We start from the raw sequence: 22,003 nt of genomic DNA, 5'->3' as shown, positions 1-22,003 counted from the left end.
GGCCGGCCGTGCCCGTAGTTTACCGCGGGATGCCGCCGCTTCAAGGAGGTTGAGGACCCATGGGTGGTTCTTGTCCAACATTTACATTTACATGTCGAACGAGGTTCGACCCTCGGCTATCCTCGTTAAAGCACAGAAGGGCAGGAGAGAAGGAAATGGTCAGAAATATACGCACACATATGCGGCCATATTCATATGTACGCCCCGTCGAATGGCCGTCAGTGTCATCCGCATGATTGTCGTGCGGCGAATGATGCGTATCGATCAAAGGACCGTCCCCATCGAGTCGCTCTTTTCTTAGAAGATACGAGTGCACCGCGTCGTTTATTTTTCACGTTATTTCTTCATCGTTCTTATCGATTATTAGACGTTTCGTATAGGTGTTCGTCTGGCTCGATACACGATGGAAGTTAATCGTCTGCTTTTAACGTTCGAGGGATTTCGGGGATGAGATTTTATTCGTGCCATGAGTTTGGGAAATAAACAGCTGACACATCCTTCTCGCGTATGGTTAGAGCGATTACTGTCTGGAAATAGAGGCGTGTAAAGTAGACGAACAGATCGATAGAAGTGTATACATGTTTGCTGTGGGTTCGTGTAAAGGTGCTCTCGCAGTCTAGCCCGGAGCGGGATGCGCGAAGGGTAAGATTGAAATAGGAAGAAAAAAATGCCGCCGTTCTCTCGTAGACGATAAACGTTTCATTTCTCGCGTGACGAAGGCGTTTTAGTTCGATTTCGCCCACGTGGCTGATCGAACCTGCTCGCGATACAATAAGGGTTTTGGCAGAACCACTGGATAGCTATTTGAAGAATTCTTCGATCTCGCTGATGATACAGTACGTTCGAACGGCCGTTTCGCTATATTCCTCTAACCGGAAAATCATACTCCTCATAACCGGAGAAGAAAATTCACGACGTGTACCAGCGAGGTGGTTGATGGTATTTCTGTTTTCCCTCCACTCCACCCTTATTTTCGTCCGACATCCCACTCGTAATTCCCCCCAACAATATCGATCAACAATCAATATCGGCCATTAATTCCAACCGCCGAAACTTAAGCCACGAAACTTAAGCCGAGCAATTCCACCGCGAACAAAGGCCCCCGTACGCCCGTATTTTTGCGCCCGTTCGCTGTATCGACGAGTACGTTTCCACAGACGATAAATCTTGTTTTAGTCGCGCGTAGGTTAAGGGGAACTAGCAACACCCAAGGGGTGAGACTGTAGCATTGTGCTCGGGCAACGATGCTACTCGCGCACACACGGGCCCCCGTACGTGTGTACGTGCCGTGCACGTGCTTGTGCAGAACCGCACACAACCCTATTAAGAACAACACTGTATGTGCCCCTGTCGTCGGATCACGTCGCGCTGGGTCTGCGGGAAGCGAGGTTATATTCCGTCGGTCCTCTCTCTACTCCGGCGCATTGTGCGCACTGCCATGAAACGTCTAACCTATAATAATCATACCGATATACAAGACGAGCTCCGTAATGCTCGTCTCTCGTACACGACGCACACGGCCGATTCGCCCCGTGTACATGTGCGACCCGAGCGGTAACGCGGCCGTCAATCCGCCATTGCGACATGGACGTGAGGTTACGCGCGTGAACGCGAGGCGAGGTTGCTATACTCGTCTCTTGGCCTCTCTCGCACTCTCGCACTCTCGCCTCTCTCTGCTACCCGGCATGCACCACGCTCTCTCGCAAGAAATGGTAGCAAAAGCCGGCTTAACGTTCGATTGCTTGCATATTTCGAACGGATTCTGAGGTCGGTTGGAATGGTTCCAGTAATATAGTTCGTTAATGGAGGAGGAAGAAGGATTGCCGTCTGCGGAGAGGTTCGAACTTATTGTCGGGGCCACTGATCGATTCGATCCTCAGCTTGGTTGGGTTACCGATGGATTTTTATCTTTTCTTATTTTGGTTTAGTACAATGTTTCAGAATTGTTGTATTCGTTCACGTTCCTGGGGTTGTGGTCTTGGTGTGCTCATCGGGCGTTGGGTACATCGTGTGTAGTTTAGCTATTTTTAAGTGTTAGAAGAAGTTCTTCGTGAAAACTAACGGTGAGGATACCAGAAAGATCGAATTATTTTCTGTAAGGACGTAGATCGTGTTTAGAAGTTTTTAATAGTTTTAACTACGAGAACTCAATGCTTGTGGGAGCCTCAAGGATCTCGGTAACTTCCACCAACTTTTTATCCTTTTAAGCAAGGTAATGCAATGAATGAACTACACTAATGTTCACACATATGGCATTACTGCGGTCGACGATAAGGTACTTTTTGGAGTTTCTGTTATAACTTAATCGTATTAGCGAAACCTATATACTCGAATCTCCGTACCGTTGGAATTAACAGTTTAATATATTTTTACTTCCGCTCGGTACTCCCATGTATTCCCAATTCCTTACTACTTGAATGCAATTTGTAAATTGCTCGAGTTGCTCGATGTATCTACAGTGGAGTTACAGTTACAAGGCTCGTTTAATCGATAACTTTGCCAATAAGGAGACGTCAATCAATCCCGTTAATGGACCACACGCAGCGTGCCGAAAACTATTGATACACACACTGCATGTGACAGTGCTTAACTATAGGTGCAAGTCTTGGCTGCGTGTGTACATGTATGTATATATGTATGTACGTACGATTATATAACTTGACATTAAATAATAAGAAAGGAAATAATTGAATAGGCAAACGCGAGGGAAATGACGCGAAATACGTAGCCCCTTTTATCAGTTACTCGGATCAGTATCGCAACGGAAGTTCACGTATTCTGACTGCGCACCTCTGAACGGTAGGAATTTCACCACGTGCTCCTCCTCCTCCCTCTCTTGCCTTTCACCTTGGTCTTCTTCAACGAGCAGAGTCTCCCTCTTACTCGCGCACCCTCTAAATTCAGTCTAGGTTCCCCTTACAAAGCGTGCCGGTATTTGTTAGCACATTTTATGTCCCGACATTGATTGAGCATGTCTTCCTTCAAGTCACCTTTCTGACGGACATTCCAACGCGCTTTCCGTTTTATTCTAGTAAAATAGCTTCTTTTTTTCCGCTGCGAGACGTTGCATATTTCAAATTTCCATCGTTCTGGGAATACTTTAATTTCTTTCGTGGAAGTTGAATATTGCGTATGAGTAAAGTGAATTTTTGTATAGAGCATTCAGCAGTGTTCCTCGTTGACGACATGTATTTCGAAAACTTTTTGTAGCAAGAGTGTTTGTTCAGCTCAAACAAGTTGCTTAGAAAATATCTCTAATTATTCATACTTCCTCTCGCGTTCTGTAGATGTTACATAGAACCGAGTATACGTTTAACAATTTACATTTTCGTTTAATGAAGTGAGTCTTTAAACGTCGACGATATTATAAGGGAACAAAAAAAAAAGAGAAAACATACTTCGAGATGAAAGAGTTCCCTGTCCGGTTGTTGCTTCTTACTCCTTTTGCAAGAGCAAGCACAGCCGCGCAGTATCATTTTACGATCCTCGTATGTTATCTTCTCGACAGCATAATTACATCGTCTCATTCATACGCGTGCAATTGTAAAAATGAATCACGCCTGGCTCTCGCGGCATCTCGCAATCTTACCTCACGCAATACTTTGCATCCCTAATGCCGACAAGCGCCGTTCCTCCATCCCGTAGCAAGTCCCTCACAATTAACGTGACAAAGTGTCATATCGCGGACGAAACGAAAAAGGAAATATCCTCGTTCGCCTTTCGATCCTCGTCTTCAGCTGTATCAGCCGTTTTCCCGGATAACCGACTACTCGGATACTCGGTCCCTTTCATTTATCATTTCACTGACGTGCCCACGGACAAGTTGGCGTTTCGATAGAACTTTAGACTCGAGTACAGAAATTGTATCAGAGTATCTGTCGGTACTTCGGAACAAGAAAAACCGCTGTTAATAAGTAGCCAACATGATTGTCGCTCGCAGTGTACGACGTACGTGAAATTGATCGTACCGTATGAAGAGTTAGTCAAAGGAGAATGAAATTCTTTTTGGGTACTTTGATATTCCTCTGGTCGCTGAAATGAACAGTGTCTTTATACGCTTAAACAGAGTTTCACTTTTGCCAATTATCATGGGCCACTGATGGCTCACGACGCGCGGATCATGTTAACGACGCCTGGTGTCTAATTCAAAGAAGCGCACGCGTACCCGAAGCTTGTTACTCGCACGCTACACCCTGTCGTCGGTGTGGAAATGCACGTATAGAAAAGTTGCACTTATTCGCCAGTGTTCACTGCATATCGATGCATCGATGTTTATTCAAGTGCAGCCGCGTCGGCTTCGTACGTCTGCCTTTCAAAAGCCTCGAAACACGATTTGAATAATTCCCAATAGCGTTGCCTCATCCAATTAGACTCGTTCCCCGCGATACGAAAAATAAGGGAACAAAATGAGGGACGAATTCGCGCGAATAAGATAGAATAATAATAACGACAACTATAACGACAAAGTGGAAGAAAAGAAACGGGTGTCGTCCTCTTTCACGCGAATTCGCGTTATCACGCTAAGAACCGCGGCTTATTACATTTCACAGGATCATCGTTTAAACGTTGCTACCACGCGTGCAAATAATCGCCATCGTCTCTGATGGCTCGCAAATATTTGAGCAACTGGACGCGAAGTGTTGTGTTAACAAAATTCCTGGCATATTAAAACTTTCATTCGAGCTGGTCTATTACGAAACGAAGTAAGTGCCCTCGTGGCACTTTTGAATCCACGCTGTGTATAGGTGTCGGGGTCCGCATTGTAAGAGTCTGGTGGTCGGGTAGGTATTGTTCAAAGTATCCAACACCAGTGGAGGTATCGATTCCTCGAATTTACCACGGCACATCCGAACCCGTCGTTTTCTTGAAACTTGTGGACGCGCCCTTAAGGGGCTTCTCGCTTACGTCATCCGGTCTTTGGTCTATCCTCGGCCCTCCGAAGACCTATTACCTTATTTACGATTCGCACGGCCATTATCTCCTGGCAACAAAGTGAACCAGCCGGTTTTTCGATACGATCCTTTGCTCGCAACACATACAGAGACGCGCACACGTACGCAGACACACTTAGACATAGAGGTTTGCACTCACGCGTGCTCCTTCATTGATTTCGCTGGTGTGAAAGGGGAATCGGGCAGACAATGAATACAAAGGCCGGTGGTACATAGAGACGGGGCAAAAGCGTGCTCTTGTCGAGGCGCCCCGTAGAACGGAAGACTTTTGTCTTCGCTCGTTAATAACAGTTTTGACATAGCGGGGGAAAGCACGGATGATTGGACGGCTTATGGGGAGGCAAAGAAAATTATTGAAAAATTGATTTTTACCATTCGAATCCGGTTCCCTTTTGATCACGGCTGGAAGCATCGATGCGTGGCTCATCTTGCACGCGCGCGCGGCTATCCATACAACACAGGCATACGCGGAGCGTGCTTGAGCGATGGTGAATATGTGCGATTGGTTAAGCTCAAAGAGCGAAATCCGATGGTCGCGTCAAAGAACGGTCGAAAAAAAATAGAGAAGTAAGGGAAAGTAATTAAAAAAAATCAAGAAACGAGAGGGACGGAAATTGATGTCCAACCGTGTGATGTACTGGTCGATATCGAATATTGCGTTAACGCGTAAAATTTTAGAGATAGAGAGGGAAAGAGAGAGATCGTTGATGTTAATTAGTGTCCAAAAATTGAATAGAGAATATTCGATCTAAGAGGAAAAATGATTGCCCCTTTCCATTAGGCTATTTTTGGGTAATTTCTAGTTTTTGCTCCGAAATTAATGTTCGTCGAAAGTAATCGAGTTGCTTAAAAATATATGAAAAACTTATAGGATCGCATTGTCCTTGCTTTCGTTAGTTCTTCAATTATTTTTGTACGTATTTATTCTTCTTTTATATACAATTTTTTAAAACCCTTTCGTCTCGTTTCCCTCCCGCGATATTATAATAATAGTATAAAGTATTACTTGGAAAACGTATAAAATCCAAATGAAACGAGCAGTTTAAACGGTACGTAGAAATAACTGGTGGCAAACGACCTGGTCGACTTCTGGCTTCTAAATTTGGACTTTACCGTTTAAGATTCTATTGCAGTATTTATAAATTCGCGTTTGCGTCATTCGAGTAATAGAACGATGAAATGTCGCGGCACCTTATCCCAAAAATCCAGATTCTTTGTCTTTTTATGCTACCATTTATTAAACATTTTTTCACAAATTTATCACTCTTTACTACCATAGTTACGTACGCTCTAATAGGATCGATCATTCGAATATCAAGTATCGAAAGAACGGAAACGCAGCGAGAGAAACAAAAAAAAAAAAAATAAAACAAAAAAAAGATTCCATGTCGACGCGCGGAATTATCGTCGACGGTGGGCACACGTTGGTCAGATCGCGCGAGAATTTTCATGAAAACGAATTGTCGTTGGCCGTATCATATAACGGATATGTATACTGCGGGGGGGTTAACCATCGGAACAACAACCTGTTCGATGACTGTTCCGTTTGATGATTGCAACAAGTGAGGCCCACCGGCGCGTCCTCTTCCTCGACCTGTTCCCAAACCATTTTACCACCGACAGCCACTCCCCGTTTCGAATTCAACAAGTGGCCAAATCATTCTACGCGAGACTACGGTGCCGTCGAAAAACTGGAATTTCCCAGCCGGCGGACAGTCATTGACCATTTAACGCCGCGCCCGGGATATTTCTCTTTATCGAGAGAGATTTTGTCATTCGGTTCGAAATTCCTCTCGCTCTTTCACCCGTTCCGCTCGCTCAACCCCCGCCGCGCAATATCGATGCTCAATGACGCCCCGCGTAACCGTATCGGATTAATGATCTGATTGGAAAATGGAATTCCGTTCTTTCCATGGGCCGAGCGGCTCTTTGCACGCCGATAAACGAAGGTTCGCATAAAATTTCAACGAGACATGGGCCTCTATCAGGGATCGTTAAAAATAGTTGCGCGATCTCTATCGAAGCATAATTTTCAGTTCACGTGGACGATTAGAAATGAATATTACGCGATTAACTAACGTCTCCGTATACCTTGCGTTCTGTTAGAAATGGAGCATCGCAAATGAGAACGGGGTAGAAGCAACGGTTGTCTATTCGCAAACGAAGTCCATTCAAAAAGGACTCGCGCAGTCAGGATTAGTTTCTCTTAATATTCCCGGTGGCGCGTTTCGAGTGTACTTAGGAAATTCGATTGACATCGCCGCACAGGGAGCACGTACAAACGTTCTATGCCCTTACGCGTCTGTATCCACTTAAGTGTACGCGTGTGTGCGCGCGTACACCCGCTCGCGCGCGTCTAACGTAATCATTACTGTCATCGGAAAGCCCGATCCTTTTCTCCGTAATTTCAACCGGTAGAGCGGCGTCGGTATACGCGGGCTGAAGAACCCGTAGACACAGACCTCGTGCTACCTGGTGGAATGGGTCTCATTAAGGACGCCTTCATGGCCCTTCATCCTTGGCTCTTCAGGCCTCGGCTTCTCCCTCTTCAGCCCACGGAGACGCTCGTCTTTTATACCTGGATGCCCTCTGCTCGCGTTTCTCCGCCTCCGTTCTCCGTGTGTATGCGCGCGCGCGCGCGCGCACCTTATGCGGTCGAAGGCCATTTGATGGTGGTTGCTTGTCATCTTCGACTTTAACCTCGTTACGATTTCACCGGCGTCTCGCGAACGAACGAATGAACGCGTACGCCGCGCTGGTTCGCGACTGGTTTCCCTTTAAATTCGGATTCGTTCAGATTTATTCCGGATTTATTCCGTGGTTTCACCGACCCAAGGTCCGGCGCAACGTCGACCTCTTCCTCCTCCTCCTCCTCCTCCTCCTCCTCCTACCTTTTCCACCGTGTACACGATTTCCGGCGTAACGAGATCTCTCTCCGTTGCTTTTGCACCCTTTAACAACTTTCTCTCTCTCCTTTTTTCCCTTCACTCCCGTGGATCCCGCAAATAGAGTTCCATCGTTGTGGCAACACTGTTATCGTATCTGTCTGCACGAATTGTGCGAGTCGATAGAAATCTTGCTTGTTAACTCGGCCGGTCTTCTTGCCGCGGGGACGAGCACGCGTTTTTTCCCTACCTGAAACCGGATGTATAATGTTGCTTCTGAAGTGCATCTGGGTGAACGCTTTGAGGATTTCTAATGATTGAGCTTTGAATTTGCAGATCCGAGATGCGCTTTAAATAATCCAACGACCGCGTTCATGTTCGTTAGAAGTTCGTCAAGCTGCGAGCTATTGAAATTTTCAAACCGATTAAATTATATCGTCTCCGACTAAAGGAACGGGAATGTAGATAAACATCGTAATAATTTGAAATTTTATCAATGCGCGCGATACAATAGTCGCGCAGATGGGAAGGATTCTTAAACATGCTATCTCCTTGCCATTCTGTTCGATCTATTTTTCATTTTTTGTCGCGGCTGCTTTGTCGTGTATGCTAATCGAATTCTCTCCTCTTATATATATATATATATAAGATATATAGATATATATATATAGATATATAGATATACTTTTTGTTCGTTCCAGGGTGGCGGAGGAAGCGGCGGGGCTGCGGGAGGGCTGAAATTCACGGTGGCTGACACTTGCGAGAGGATCAAAGAGGAATTCAATTTCATCCAGCAACAGAACCACTCGTGAGTCTTTCTCTTTTCTTTGACTCCCTTCACCTGTTCTATCTCTCTCTCGCTCTTTGTTTTTCTTTCTCCACCCCTCGCGACCCTCTCCTGCCAGTTCCTCGTCTATTCATCCCTTCCGTCTCGCGTTCGCGTTTCTCGAAGATCCGCGATTATTGACGCCGTCGGTGCTCGCCGCGCTGCCTTGTTGTCTGTCTTCTCCCGGTTTTCCTCGCTTTTCCGCCATACCCCGTACCGAGGTTGTCGCAGAACCCGCCCTGTTGACGCTGTTGCGCGTCGGATCGCTCCGAGCTCTCTTACCCGTGAGAGGGAACCTGGAATTGTTTGCTCGCGACGGCCTCTTCGATCCTAATAACGCGTCGAACGTGTCTTCCGCTCGCGACGCAACCGTTTGCAGCGGATACGCGAATAACGAGACGATTCCGGGCGAGAATCTATAGCAAGAGCTACGAATCGAGCCCACTCGAGGACATCGTCTTTTCTACCACTTTTTCCAACTGCTACAAGTAGCACCCGTATTTCGAACAAAATCGTGTCGAATAATTTCTTCGATTCGCATTGAAATTCCAACTATTTCCAAGACGAATCTGACGGTAGAACTTTATCTCTTACGAGAAAGGGGAAACGAGTATCGAAATAGAATTTTCTGCGGTAATATAACCAGCGTGCAACGAAACATTCATCTTTTCAACCTTCAAATTCATCCCTCGAAATTTTATGAAAATCCCCGGTGAACCGATTGCGAGCCCAAGCACGCGAAGTGCGCGTAGTCTTATCGGAGCGGTGGAATTCGTTCGCGAGCGGTTTTGGGATCGGTGATATTTCGGAAACGGCGGACAAGTCTCGTTTCTAGTCGCGGCAAAGAACAGGGCGCGACGCCGTCCGGACGTCGCCGATTTATGGTAATTGATTATCGGAACCGGACACGGTAATTAATCGACGCTACGGCAAGTAGTATCCAGATGGTGGCGGTGCCATGACGACTCTAACGTTATTGGAACAACGCTCACTTTCGAACGCCCGCCGTGTAGTGGGACCGTGTGTACAGATGTCTGCGTTTACGTACCATTAATTATCTTGCACTCGCGGCACCGTTGAAACTACGGATACGCGATGGACGGTTAAGTTTGCATGAAATTTTCGTTGTCAACGCTGGTAAATGTTGCCTCGACGAAGCTCGCGACTCCTTTCGACCGTGGAATCTTTCACGGTTTAATCAAATTATTGAATCGCGTCGAAATCAACGATTCTCCACTAAACAAAATGTTCCCGTAAGTTCCCATACTTCGCTGGCGAATGCATTTTCTGCATCCCCTGGCGTCGTTTCGCCTACCGTAACCGCTAACACCGCCATAATCTCGTTTCTTCTAGTTCCTTCAGCTTTTTCGCCGCAGAACTCGATCTTACTTTCCAGAGACACACCGCCGCTGCTCTTCCTCCCTCGAATTCAAGATGCTGTAAATCCCAAAAGGAAAGGCGGCGGTGGTCTTGCCCTATGTGCTTCCGCGTGTTTACACGTACACACACATATAAACACAGACATACGCGTAGGTGCACGTAATACGTACGCAGCGACAGGAACATCTCGGCAACACGCGACACACAAAGACCGTAGACGAGCGCGCACCATTTCCGCTTTAACGCACGTCTAACTTCGCCCCCGTTCTCAATCGCTTTTCACTTTTCAGACTGAAGATCGAATGCGAGAAGCTGGCCAGCGAGAAGACCGAGATGCAGAGGCATTACGTTATGGTAAGGCACTTTGTAAGTTCGTCTTCACGTCTTTTTATCTTCGTCGAATATGCACGCTTATTCGCCGCAGTTGAAAAGATCGCCCGGGATCGTAAACACCGGACGGGGGTTGGGAAAGCTCGATTGAATTGGATCGGGTCTCGCTCTCTCGTCGAGCACGCGTACTCCCGTATTTTCTAGGGATCGAATCGCTCGTATTTTTCTGCATCGCGGTTCTATCGAGAAACCCACTACTAATCGCGAGTTGAAAAATGTCCACTTCTACTTTAAGACGACTAGGCACTGTGAAATTGTGTATCGGTGTTCCGCATTCGTTGAAAGATTTCATATAGAGACAGTGATGCAATTTATATCTTGTAACTATTTTAGAGACTTTATTCTTTAAGTAAAGAGGGTAGGTGCCGACAACGCCTATAAATTTGCAAATTTCGAGCCAGCTAAAATTCATCGAAACTTGACTCGTTGCATTACGAATGCTTTGAGGGGTTCCAATAGTAATCGGCTGCTCTGTCCAGAGAATCTTCCTCCCTTCAGCCGGTGCACGCGCGTCTATTGTTGAAATCGCCGACAGGCAGCGTAATCGTAGCCACGGAATCGGGTTTTATAAGCAACGAGGTTACAGGGCCATTATTGAACTTGGTAATCTTTGTCGCAACCTCGCCACCCCTCGTCACGGGAACGGAGAAAAACGATCGATATTGTTCTCGCTTCATATTGCCGGCTCTTCGATTTAGTTCCCATCAGCGCGAAGGCAATTAGCTCAACCAACCGTACTAATCGTATCGTCATCGGTAAGGAGCTTAACTTGGACTTACCTATATTAAAGTGCGGCATTAACGCGAACCAAAGTATTTGCCGCGATAGCTCATTTCGTTTCCCGCGTCTTTATCAAGTATTTATTATCGAACGAGCCGGAGGTTCGTTCCTCCACCGCGAACGATTCGATATGCTGCGAGGAACGATCTTCCTCTACGCTCGTGGAAATTTCCAAATTTTCACCTGCTTTTTATAATATAAACGAAAGGATACTTGCTTGAATAATTGAATGTTGTAGATAATTGTATAAGCTAATTATACGAGAGGAGATCGTTTCGTATTTTAACCCTCGAATATGTAGGCAGCTCGACAGACTTCATCGCAGAGGCGTCGCAGTTAGAGAAAATGAAAGGCTTCGCTATCCTGATGTCCTATATTAACTGATTTATGCTTTACGTGGTACTGTATTCGATTATTCGTTTTGTAACATCGTCTATTGCTGACGATGAGAAAATGATGAATCGTTAGGGGTTAAGTGTCGTTAGTGGTAAAAAGATTGATATTCGAGTCACGTATCGGGGCAGATCTGGTTTATCATTCAGGTCCTTCGCCCTGGAGGATCCCCTGCGATCGAATCACACGTTTCGAAAGGATTCCCTCTTCCGATTTCACGGTTTAATTCGATCGCGAATTAACCGGAATCAAAACGAGCAAAAAGCGTGAAAACCGGTGTATTTTTTTTTTTTATCGCCGGTCAGCGAATTCGCTGCTTTCGCGCAGCCCTGGGCACTTCCGCGTTATTTCTCGTTGAACGATTTTCCGCGGGTGTTTCGGAGCGAGTAAGTTTTGCGGATTTTCGCCGGACCGAATCGAGCCGCGCAAAAGTTAAACGAGAAAATAGCTTTTTTTTGTTCCTTACTTCTTGCGTCGACACAGTACTCGTTTATTTGCCTCGCAAATGCTGGCGGAAGAATTCTTCGGATTTGATTAAAAAGTTGTTTCGATTCGAATCGACATCGCCCTTGTCGGGCAGTCGTAAAATCAGCGCTTTTGTAAAATCGCTGCACTTTTTGTTCCCCTTCGACTTTCAAAAACGAATCGCGAATTGAAAATGTTCCGTTACTTGGAATTTGATATTTTTCTAGGAACACGAGCTGCATGCGGGCGTTCAATCGAGATTCCTTTGATTCGATCGTAAGGTGAATCGCAATTATCCTCGCTCGAATCAATATGTAAACGTTTTTCCCGATAAAAAGGTGGAGGTTCTGTTAGAAGCGTGGAAAGAGGAAGCGGCTCGAATAGATAGCACATCTCGGTGACCTTTGTTCCAAAGTAATTTATCGTGGACAACGCGCGGCCGTTCTACTTTATTCGAGGTTCGCAATTACGTTTACAACGACGCAAATAGTCGTGGTCATAGTTTCGCGTATTTACATTGGAGGTTAAGAAGGCATTTCCTTGGGAAGGCAATTTTCACGTGTTTTGATAGCCCCCGGGATGGGAAGGGAAGGTTCCCACTGGCGTGCCCAACGGGCGAAAGAAAAAGGAATCAGGTCGCCTGCTTTATTCGCGTGTATAAATTCACCGATATTTGAGAACGTGCTCTTACTGGCTGGCCGTTATGCAGTTCTGTAAACTGTTCTCCCTGGCTGTATACGAAAACGTACGTAGGTACGTTCTCTCCGGGCCGGAGGGTCAACAACCCTGCTGCGATCCTTGGTCCTGGATTTATTTTTTACCGCCCACCCCTTTACTCTTTAGGGAGAGAGAGAGAGAGAGAGAAAGAGAAAAAAAGGAAACCACCGATAGAGGGAAGCTTGCTATTATTTTAAACGCATACGGGAGCATCATCGTCCGCAGCTGTTATCTCGATTCCTCCGCGAGATCCGTTTCTTCTCCCGTGTTTAATACCATTTTAATGCGTGGCAATAAACGACGCGGTCGCGTTTCTGCGGAGAAGAAACGAATATGACATAAAATAAAATGAAAGGAGAAGCGAGAGAAAAATCGGAATAAAAAAGAAAGAGGTAACACCGGCGGGGGTTTGCGAAACGCTATGATCGATCCGCGAAAGCACAGAGCAGTTAGGCGACACGACTTCCATCGCAATCCCTCATCCCTGGGCTCCGCGAGATCGTACGTGGGTGTTAACTGTACGTTTGATCGTAATTGTCGCGAACTGTACCATCTCTGTAAACTGCTACACCGATGTGACACCGTGCAAGCAACCAAGCAGCAAGCTGGGCCGAGTGGTTGGGGGGCTTTGGGAGGGTGGGTGCCTGCCAGTGGGAGTGGATAAGGGGGGTGGGCAGGTTGGAGGTGACAGAGGGGTTTGCGATGGGGGTTGGGAGTTGAGCCGGTAATCGATATCTCCAAAGTAAACGAAGAGAGGGAGCGAGAGAGGTAGCGGTAGCGCGAGATAGACCGAGGAAGAGGGATGGATCGACGCAGGGGGTGGTGTAAAGGGAGAAATGTGGAGAGACACGACGGAGAGGGATAGAGACGGGGTGCAACAGTGGAAGGGCGGAGTGAAGGACGACGAAGGGAACAGGGGAAGGGAAAGAGAAGGGTGGAATTAGAGACAGAGAGAGAAATTGATGTCGAGGGTTTGTCAACTACCGACAAGTATTATATACGTACAGTCTGACGGGGATAGGAGTGTTGGTGGGACGTATGTACAGGCTGCGAACGTGTCTCTGATATTCTAATTCCACCCCTGTGTATTTCAACCAGCCACCTTTCCGCCCCTCCCACGATTCATCCTCCGCGATTTTCATTAGGGTAACGCGCCGCGTAAATCCGCGCGCCGCTTCAACTTTTTTCCTCTCCCTCTTTCTCTCTCTCTCTCTCCCTCTCTCTCTCTTTTACATGCCGTGCCTCTTCCATCTACCGCGACGCCCTTTTCCTCGCGCTCCCGTTCCTTTTGTGAACTTGAGCGCACGGATCATCGCCTCGCGACACGTCCTTATCCGATGCACCCCCGTTGGAAAACCGCTACTTGTTACTTTTCGCGGGTTCTTCGTTAAACGTCGTCACCACGCGCGTGAATAATAGTTCTTCTTAGATAACTTTTAAATTGCGATGTTCCATATATTTTTATTTTACATCCGAAAATTGTATATCGCCCCTGTCCAGTTAAATCGAGTCGCTCGCAGCCCAAACCGACCGACACGGCGTTCTGAATTTTTTAAATTTTCCTGCCAGAACGCGCCATTAAATTCGCTCTGATGTTTCACGTTGCTACGATTTTCCCGTTCGTTCTATTAAGTATCCATGAAAACGGAAGAACGGCTCGACAGAATTGTCTTTCCGACAGGAATAGTTTTCCAATGGTTTTCTTCTTTTTGGCGACCAGGAAGCAATCCTGTGTATCCAGCTAAAAGTATGGCGCCGATGGGGGGTTCGATCTATTTTTATCGCGTAATAACCTTTCCGCTGTGTTATTCCGCTTTTATCGCGGAATGATAGAGTACGGGTTAAATTAATTCCCTGAAAAGTATCTGGCGGCGAGGTTGTACCCCTTCCCGATTTATTCCCTCGTTCCTCGTCACTTTATTTGACGCTTCAGAAGAAGTTGTTAAATCGATAAGACGTTAATTCGATTTTTATTGTAAAAAGCAGTGCCGAAACGCGCGATGAAAGACGCGACAAATACTCTTATGGGGAACATCCGCGGCATCGCCGCGGTGAACGTTTTCCACCTTTTGAAAAAACGCAGACCACCCGATTACCCGCGCGTTTTCTCCTTCACGTCTCACCTTCTCTCTTCCCCTTTCTCTCGTTCACCTGTTATCCGCTACTTTTCCCGCTTTCACCCCTCGCCCCTCTTTATCTCTATTTCGTTTTTCCGCAGCGTAACAAATTAAACATAACCCACATCCTCCGGGCACGTTTCTTGATTACTTCTTGTTTTTCCCGTTTGCGTTCACCGTCTGCTTCTTTTTACAGATTTTATTTCCGCCTTTGAAGTTTCCACCGTGCAATTTAGCGTTTTCCTTTTTTGCCCTCCACCCCCCCAATCCCCGCCTCTTTTTTGTTTTCCTTTTCCGCACCCACGCTCCTTTTTCACCGACGTTTACGAAGTTTCATAACGGCGCACGCCAGCGTCCGCGAGGTTAACTGTTTTCACGAATTTACCGTTTCCACCCTTCACCCCCGGCGATAGTCACCCCTGCGTCGGTCTACTCCTTTTTCTTTCCTCCTCTTTGCGCTCCGCCGTCCTCCTCTAATTTCTCACCCTCCCATCCCCCGTCTGCCTACGCCTCTTTGTTCACGGCAACCCCGTGTCTCTTTTACTATTCAATTTTCTTAACGCTGTCAGCGTCGTAACCGTTCTAACCCCCGCGCCTCGACTTTGCGACTTCTGCTTTTACCGTCGCCTATCGATTTCACTTACGTCGACGCGCACCCCTTTCCACCGCTTTACGATCCCATCGTCCCTGAACAGGTGGGCAAGAATTAACCGCGGGGGCAAATAAATTTTTATCAACTATCCCGTCGCCGCTACCCCACCCTTTCTCCGTTCGTTCCGTTTCGCTCTGCGCGAGATTGTTTCGGGTTTTACACGAATTCGCGAGAAAATTAAAGTCCACAGCGCGGTATCCAAGAGTGGTGCCCTGAATTATGCAACACCCTCGAGTGTTTACAGGCGAATATGTGTGCGGACGATACAACTTTGTCGAAAGTCGAAGAAACGGCGCAAATTATCATTTAATCGTAGCGTTCGACCGAGAGGAATCCTATATTTTTATCCGATCGCTTTTCCATCCCCGATATCATAGCGACGAAAGTCGAGCGACCGTTCTGCACATTTGAGAGTTCCTCTCGCACCTGGTGTCACCCACTCGCGCACCCTTTGTCGCCTTACAAAGCCGACCGCTCTCGCCCTCGACGAGTATTCCCGCGATTCTTATCGCCGCGATCGAGTTCGGCTGATTAATTATCCATTAATTGCACCCGGCGGTGGCGCGAGACGCGCGAGACCCGGTGGAAACATCGGGAAAAGGATGAAAAGGTGGAAACAAAGGCGAGGAGGAGCGAGCGACAAGGTGGAAGAAGCGAAGCGTACGCTCACCGGTGATTCCTATAAGCAGAGTGGAAGAGGGACGCGGGAATGTGGGGTAGAGAGACTGGGAAAGAGAGTAGGCGACTCAATCACCCTAGCAAAGGCTCGCTACTAAAAGATCCATATCGAATAACCGGAGGGTGACGGGATGGTAGGGGGCAAGGGTGGTGGGCGGGGGTGAAATTATCGGTACAACCCCTATTATTGGGTTCCGAACCACGTGAAAATAGAAAAGGAAAGGCTGCCCAGATGAGATCGATACGGGGCCCCCGTCCCATCGCTTCTGCCACTGAGAGTTTCTCTTCATCCGATTATCGACTTGGCCCCGGCGAACTCTTTTCTCCGTGTTTCGGACTTTCGAACGAACCGGCGCGTACATGTATCCGGTATATACATACATATAGATACGTAGGTTCCGCGATGCGGCCAAGAAGTATTTTATTACGTCGCGAATCGAATTAATTCCCGTCCGGGATATGTCGATAACGCGCAATTTCGAATGGGCTTCTCTTATCGATAGTTCCGCGGAGGCAGGCTTCAACGATACTGTTTCACTGTCCGTTGGATCGATCGATCGATCCATCTATCCCCTGTCATATTATGTATACGTCCGGGCCGAGAGGGGGGTATACGTACGATCCTGCGAAATTAAAAATAAATTCGATTCCGTTCGATTAAGTCGTTCGCGGAGCGATTTGTTAATTTCTATTTGAACGTTCCATTACGAGCGGACGGATGGAATAAGTTATATTTGATCCGGCGTCGTTCTTTCTCCGCGAGATACTTTCCTCCCTTTCCCGCCCTCGTGCCTCGTGTAATACGGACGGCGATTTAATTGATTGCGTTCGTTTAAAATTCATTTCTCTTCCGACGGGGATAATCATTCGTTAATAACCGATCGTTTTCGGTTAAATGCTGCGTCGATCGAGGTACTGATAGAGACGTTTAGCGCGAGTTAGACGTGTTTCTATTAATTACTTTTCCACTCGCAATTTTATCTGAACATAGTTTTACGCGATACAGAAAGTACTTGACTGGTTTCACCGTAGAGTTGAAATACAATATCGTGTATGCAGAACGCGAAGCGTGAGAGGGTAAACTAGAGTGTGCCGGTATGTATGTAATCGTAACCGTTCGCATATTGTTGATCTACTTAAGTAATGGACGTCGAGAGACCGGTCGAGCATTGAGCTCACCGGCCAAGTTGATATTGCAATAAGCAAGGCTGGAGAAGGTGCTTTCGCCTAGCGCTGTCCAACGAAACGAACTTATTACAACGGTCTCCCGAACAACGCGAATTCTTTCTCTTCTAAACCTTGACATTCATTTCGACAAACAGCGAAATGTTTCCTCGACAACGATAACCTTTCGCGGAATGAACGTTCCACTGTTAATTTCCGACATACTTGTATACGTGCGAACGAGCGATTAATTAAATTCAGTCACGGCGATTTAAATTGCAAAAATGTAACACGATTGGCCGCGTTCGCGCCAGGAGGAGAACACGTGCACGAAGGCACGTTGGCGGTCGTTTGCCCTCTCGTTGCCGCCGCCATCGTCGTCGTGCTCTTTCATCGTGATTATCGACTGCATTATTAAGTCGGTATATTTCCGTGGCCGATGCTATCGATCCCCCTTCGAAGTAGTATCTGTCGGTCGAACGTGTGCGCTTTCTCTTCGACGTGGTCGAAGCCAACCCCCGTTACTCTCCTCGCCCCTTCTTCCACGGCCGCCTCCTCCACCCCCGAAGCCATTCGTCCCGGAACGGAGCGGCTAAACGCGGACACGCAGCGCTAAGCGACAGCCACTAACCGATTTACGATCGCGCAAGCGCGCTCACCAATCGTACGATACGATGCACTTTACCGGAACACTGCCCGGGTCGAAAACCCTTCGTCCAACCTCGCACGTGACTCTTCCTTTCTCCCTGTGCTTACCAGCTTATGAATCTCTCTCTCGCTCTTCCGTCGCTGCGAGGGATTACCACTCGCGACTTACGCGTCTTGTCGCGCTGCCACCCTCTCGTGCGGGGCTGCTTACGAATTTTTATTTCGTTCGTTTCGCGAGAAAGTGTATTGTACGGTAGGGTGCGTACACTGGGATTTCGATTTCTTCGTTTTGAGAAGTTTGCGAGAAGGTACGATCGTCAGTTACGACTTGGCGTGACTTATCGCGCTGCGTAGTCCTTCGGGGAGGTTCGTTCTATTGTCTAGTGGAATTCTAACTTGTAGGAGAACTGTTTTATAGATGATGTGTGTCGGTACGTGTGAGACTGGGAATTAAAGGTATCTGGTGTTGGAGCACTTTTTGAAGTACGTTCGTCAGCCCTTGATGCATATCGTCTTTGACTTCGACTAGTTCACAAAGCCCTGGATTAGTGGATTGTACTATCTCTGTGCCATCTGATGCAAGTCCCTCGACTATTCAGGTTTCCGTGGTCGCGAATATTATAGCGTAATCCCTTTGACGTGATTATTGTCGGTTATTATCGCGAAAAGTTTTGCGATTGTATAGATTTCTGTCGGATCGATCTAGCGACGTTTCGTCGATTAAATAGTCAAATATCCTCGAGAAACGATGAGACGAGTTTAACTGAAAAAAATTCAACTCGAAAGGAGTGGCTTAAAAATCGCCCAAGCGAATACCCGAACGCAATCTTTTATTAACCGCGTCGTCGTAAATTAATTATACACCAGGTATAAATAGACGAATTTGCATATCCGTGTGGTTCGGCCGTTTCTGTCAGTCCTCGTTCCGCGTGCCTCTTGCTCGAACATTTTTACGAGCACGCTATATAACGCGCCACGGAATCATCGCGTCTGTGCGCGGTAATGCGTCCCAGAACGGGTGGCTGGTACCCAAGTGACTTCAAGCTACTAACCAATTTACGATCAGACGGCCGTACCCACGAATTGTATGTTGTTAACCCAAATTGGAGCCGTTCGACTTCTCGCCGGTTTGGTCTTCTCTCGAAAATACCAGCTCACGTTTTTCTACCCTCACCCTCTGTCGCGATAATAAAATTAATAGAGTCCTCCGCGCAACCTCGTGTAACGGAGTGCCGGAGAGAACGTGGTCCTGGCTTTTCTTCGGTTTCTATATTCGAATCGACGATATTTATCCGCGACCGTCTCAATCTCGAAGGCGAAACGAAGGCGTTCGCCCGCGACAGTGAAATCGAATTTTCCGTAAACACCGACGATAAACCCTTAACTGGATCGATTGTGACGCGGCATAGAAACACAGGGAAATTTATTCGGTCGTTGGCGTCGCCGATAATCAATTTTAACTCCGAGCCGGTAGGGTGAAATGCTTGTTACATAACTAGCCGGCTGAGGTTAATTTGGCTACGATCACAAAGCGCGATGGAATATACGCGATTTATCTGGTTAAACAGGCTGCTGCAGCTTCGCGTGGATTTAGTTGTTATAAAAGCGATGATTGCGAAATCGACCGCGACAAATCTTTCACGTACGATAAATTGATTTTATTACTCACGTTCACGTGTGGCGTTATTTACGTAATTTTAGAGAATTAAACGCTACTAATTGGTAACACAGTTGAATCTTTGGCGATAGCGAACGCAACGATGCAGCGTAGGATGCAGCTACAGTTTTTAAGAATCGTCGAACGAAATTAATTTCTCCTTTCGTTTATCTAACGCATCCCCGTATAAAAATTGGTTAGAAAGCAAGAAATTGTTTAATTCGACGGTCGTTAATACGTTTTGCTCCGCTTTAAGTAACGCGTATATCTTGAATCTGGATTAGTTCGAACTCCGAGGCCAACTATAGAACAACATCCAAGTTTCTTACGCACGTGGAACAAGAATGGTCAGTTAATTCCGCTCGTTCCAGGGAGAACATACTAATGATCCTTTTTATTCTATACGCTAGCCCCGGAACAGCGAAGAAAGGAGTGAAAGGGAACCGCTGAGGGAAACAGCGGTGGCGCGGTTCTCGTCTCGCCAAGATTTACAAGAAGCCTGTTGTATTTATTAAAAGTTTCGTAGCAATCGGGTTCCGTGCTTCTCGTGAAAACTCTAGAACGTCTGAAACGATATTGTAAAGAAACGGAAGTTAAGTATCGGTAATGAAAGAAACGACAGGGGGTTGGGGGTGGGTCGACTGGAATTCGAGCCTCGCGAACGTTCTGCTTTCTGTACCGGGGGCCTTCCAACAATTTATTGTAAATTCCAGTGTAACGCGATCGGCTCAATTGTTGAATCGAGTTACTCTAACTTGTCCCTTCAACTGCAGTTTTCACGTTATAATAATATCAACCGATATAAACGCAACCCCTTAGTAGTAGCCACTTTTTTTCGAAACTGTCCGCTGTAGATATAAAAATCCGAAATGGTTCAACGTAGCTTCGCATCGCGACGCACAAAGTGCAATTAAAATTAACCGACAGTAACGCTTTTCTGTTCCTCTGTTACAGTACTACGAAATGTCCTACGGCCTGAACGTCGAGATGCACAAGCAGGTAAGCGTTAGAACTCCGTTGAAACAATTTCTTCCCGCGTCTTATCATTCATATTCATGCGACCGAGGAGGGTCTTTATCTCCTGCTGAAAGGTAGCCGAAAACGTATATACATATATATACACCAACGCAGAAGATTGTAGACACCTTTTACCATCCCCTTTCTCAGGGAAGTTTCGCCCAAGCCGGGTGAGACGTTAAGCCTGCAGCCGCTTAAAGAATGTCGGCCTGATTTCTATCAGCCGGCTACCGGGGCTCGCGACGGGAGCGAAGTTTAAGGATCAAAAGATTTCTCGTTAATTAAGTTGAGAATATGTCGGTCGATCCGGGAAACGGTGTCTACGAACAACGGTCCGTACCGGGGTGACCGGGCCGCAAAAACGGCGGAACGAGTTACCCGGAGATGCATCTGGCCCGGGAAATCGTGTAATTTTGGCTAATTAGGGGAAACACCGTGCCGCATCCCCCTTTTCTGTCGGCAATTTTCTTAAAAGCGACCGCGCGACCCCTCGTGTTGCACGCGAACCGGCTGGCCACCCTCCTCTAGCCTCCCTCGCAACTCCGGGTTCTTCCTCCTCGTTCTGCGAAACAGAAGAGCTCGCTCGGGGAAGGAGAGCGTCCTAAACTCCCCCAAACAACCCTCTCTGACACCGACGAGCTGATATTCATTAGCATTAGCGGCCGATCATTTCTCACCCTTGTACCCAGGGGCGTTGCTTAATGGGGTGCAAGCCTGTGGGGGAGTGGACCAGAGGTAGGGATATACGTACACCGCCGGCGTGGAATAGGCCGGTCCACCATTAAATCGGCGCGAAATTGCGTCCGGTGGTTCAAGTGGCAAACTAGTTAGCTTAGGATGCTTTATGGCGGCGTTGTTATTGCCGTGTACGATTTGCGCCCCGAATTGATACGTCGCCCTTAAAACGTGTACCGTTTAATTGACTCGTTAGCGGTGACCGTTACCATCTTTGACGATCGTTCAACGATCGATTGTTTAACGACACCCACCACTGCCGTTTCGAGGACGCCTGTTTCGCGCGGCTCAAGTTGAAACATTCGCACCGCTATTTTTGCAAACAGCTTTTTCACAGTAGAAAGTAGATTTTCATTTTGTAGTAAAATGCTCGTCGATCGCTGTTCGATGTTTCCGGGATTAAACGAGATTTATTTAGCGGTAAACCCGCGCGCACGCGAAAGGGATAGATTATGTAGTTTAAGGACGTTAACGCGATAAAAATCCTGCGATCGAGGACGGTAACCTACTCGAGGAAGTTCCCGTCCGCTTCAACGCCCGGAAACAA

General features: G+C 47.1%; 1 protein-coding gene across 2 annotated transcripts in view; it reads left to right on the top strand.

Moving 5' to 3' along the window:
- Nucleotides 1–22,003, top strand: part of Gro (TLE family member transcriptional corepressor groucho) — a 175,049-nt gene that overhangs the window by 13,304 nt on the left and 139,742 nt on the right. Inside the window, exons 3-5 of one of the 2 annotated variants that reach the window (XM_076892984.1) lie at nt 8,539–8,645; nt 10,334–10,397; nt 20,659–20,703. In XM_076892984.1, the coding sequence (XP_076749099.1) occupies nt 8,539–8,645; nt 10,334–10,397; nt 20,659–20,703 (216 nt within the window). Of the gene's footprint in view, nt 1–8,538; nt 8,646–10,333; nt 10,410–20,658; nt 20,704–22,003 lie in introns of both variants that reach the window. The other variant, XM_076892983.1, reaches the window with a different exon arrangement.

Source organism: Xylocopa sonorina, chromosome 3, assembly GCF_050948175.1.
Source record: "Xylocopa sonorina isolate GNS202 chromosome 3, iyXylSono1_principal, whole genome shotgun sequence".
Taxonomy (NCBI): domain Eukaryota; kingdom Metazoa; phylum Arthropoda; class Insecta; order Hymenoptera; family Apidae; genus Xylocopa; species Xylocopa sonorina.
Note: the sequence above shows the minus strand (reverse complement) of the source record. Positions and strands in the feature narration are given on the sequence as shown.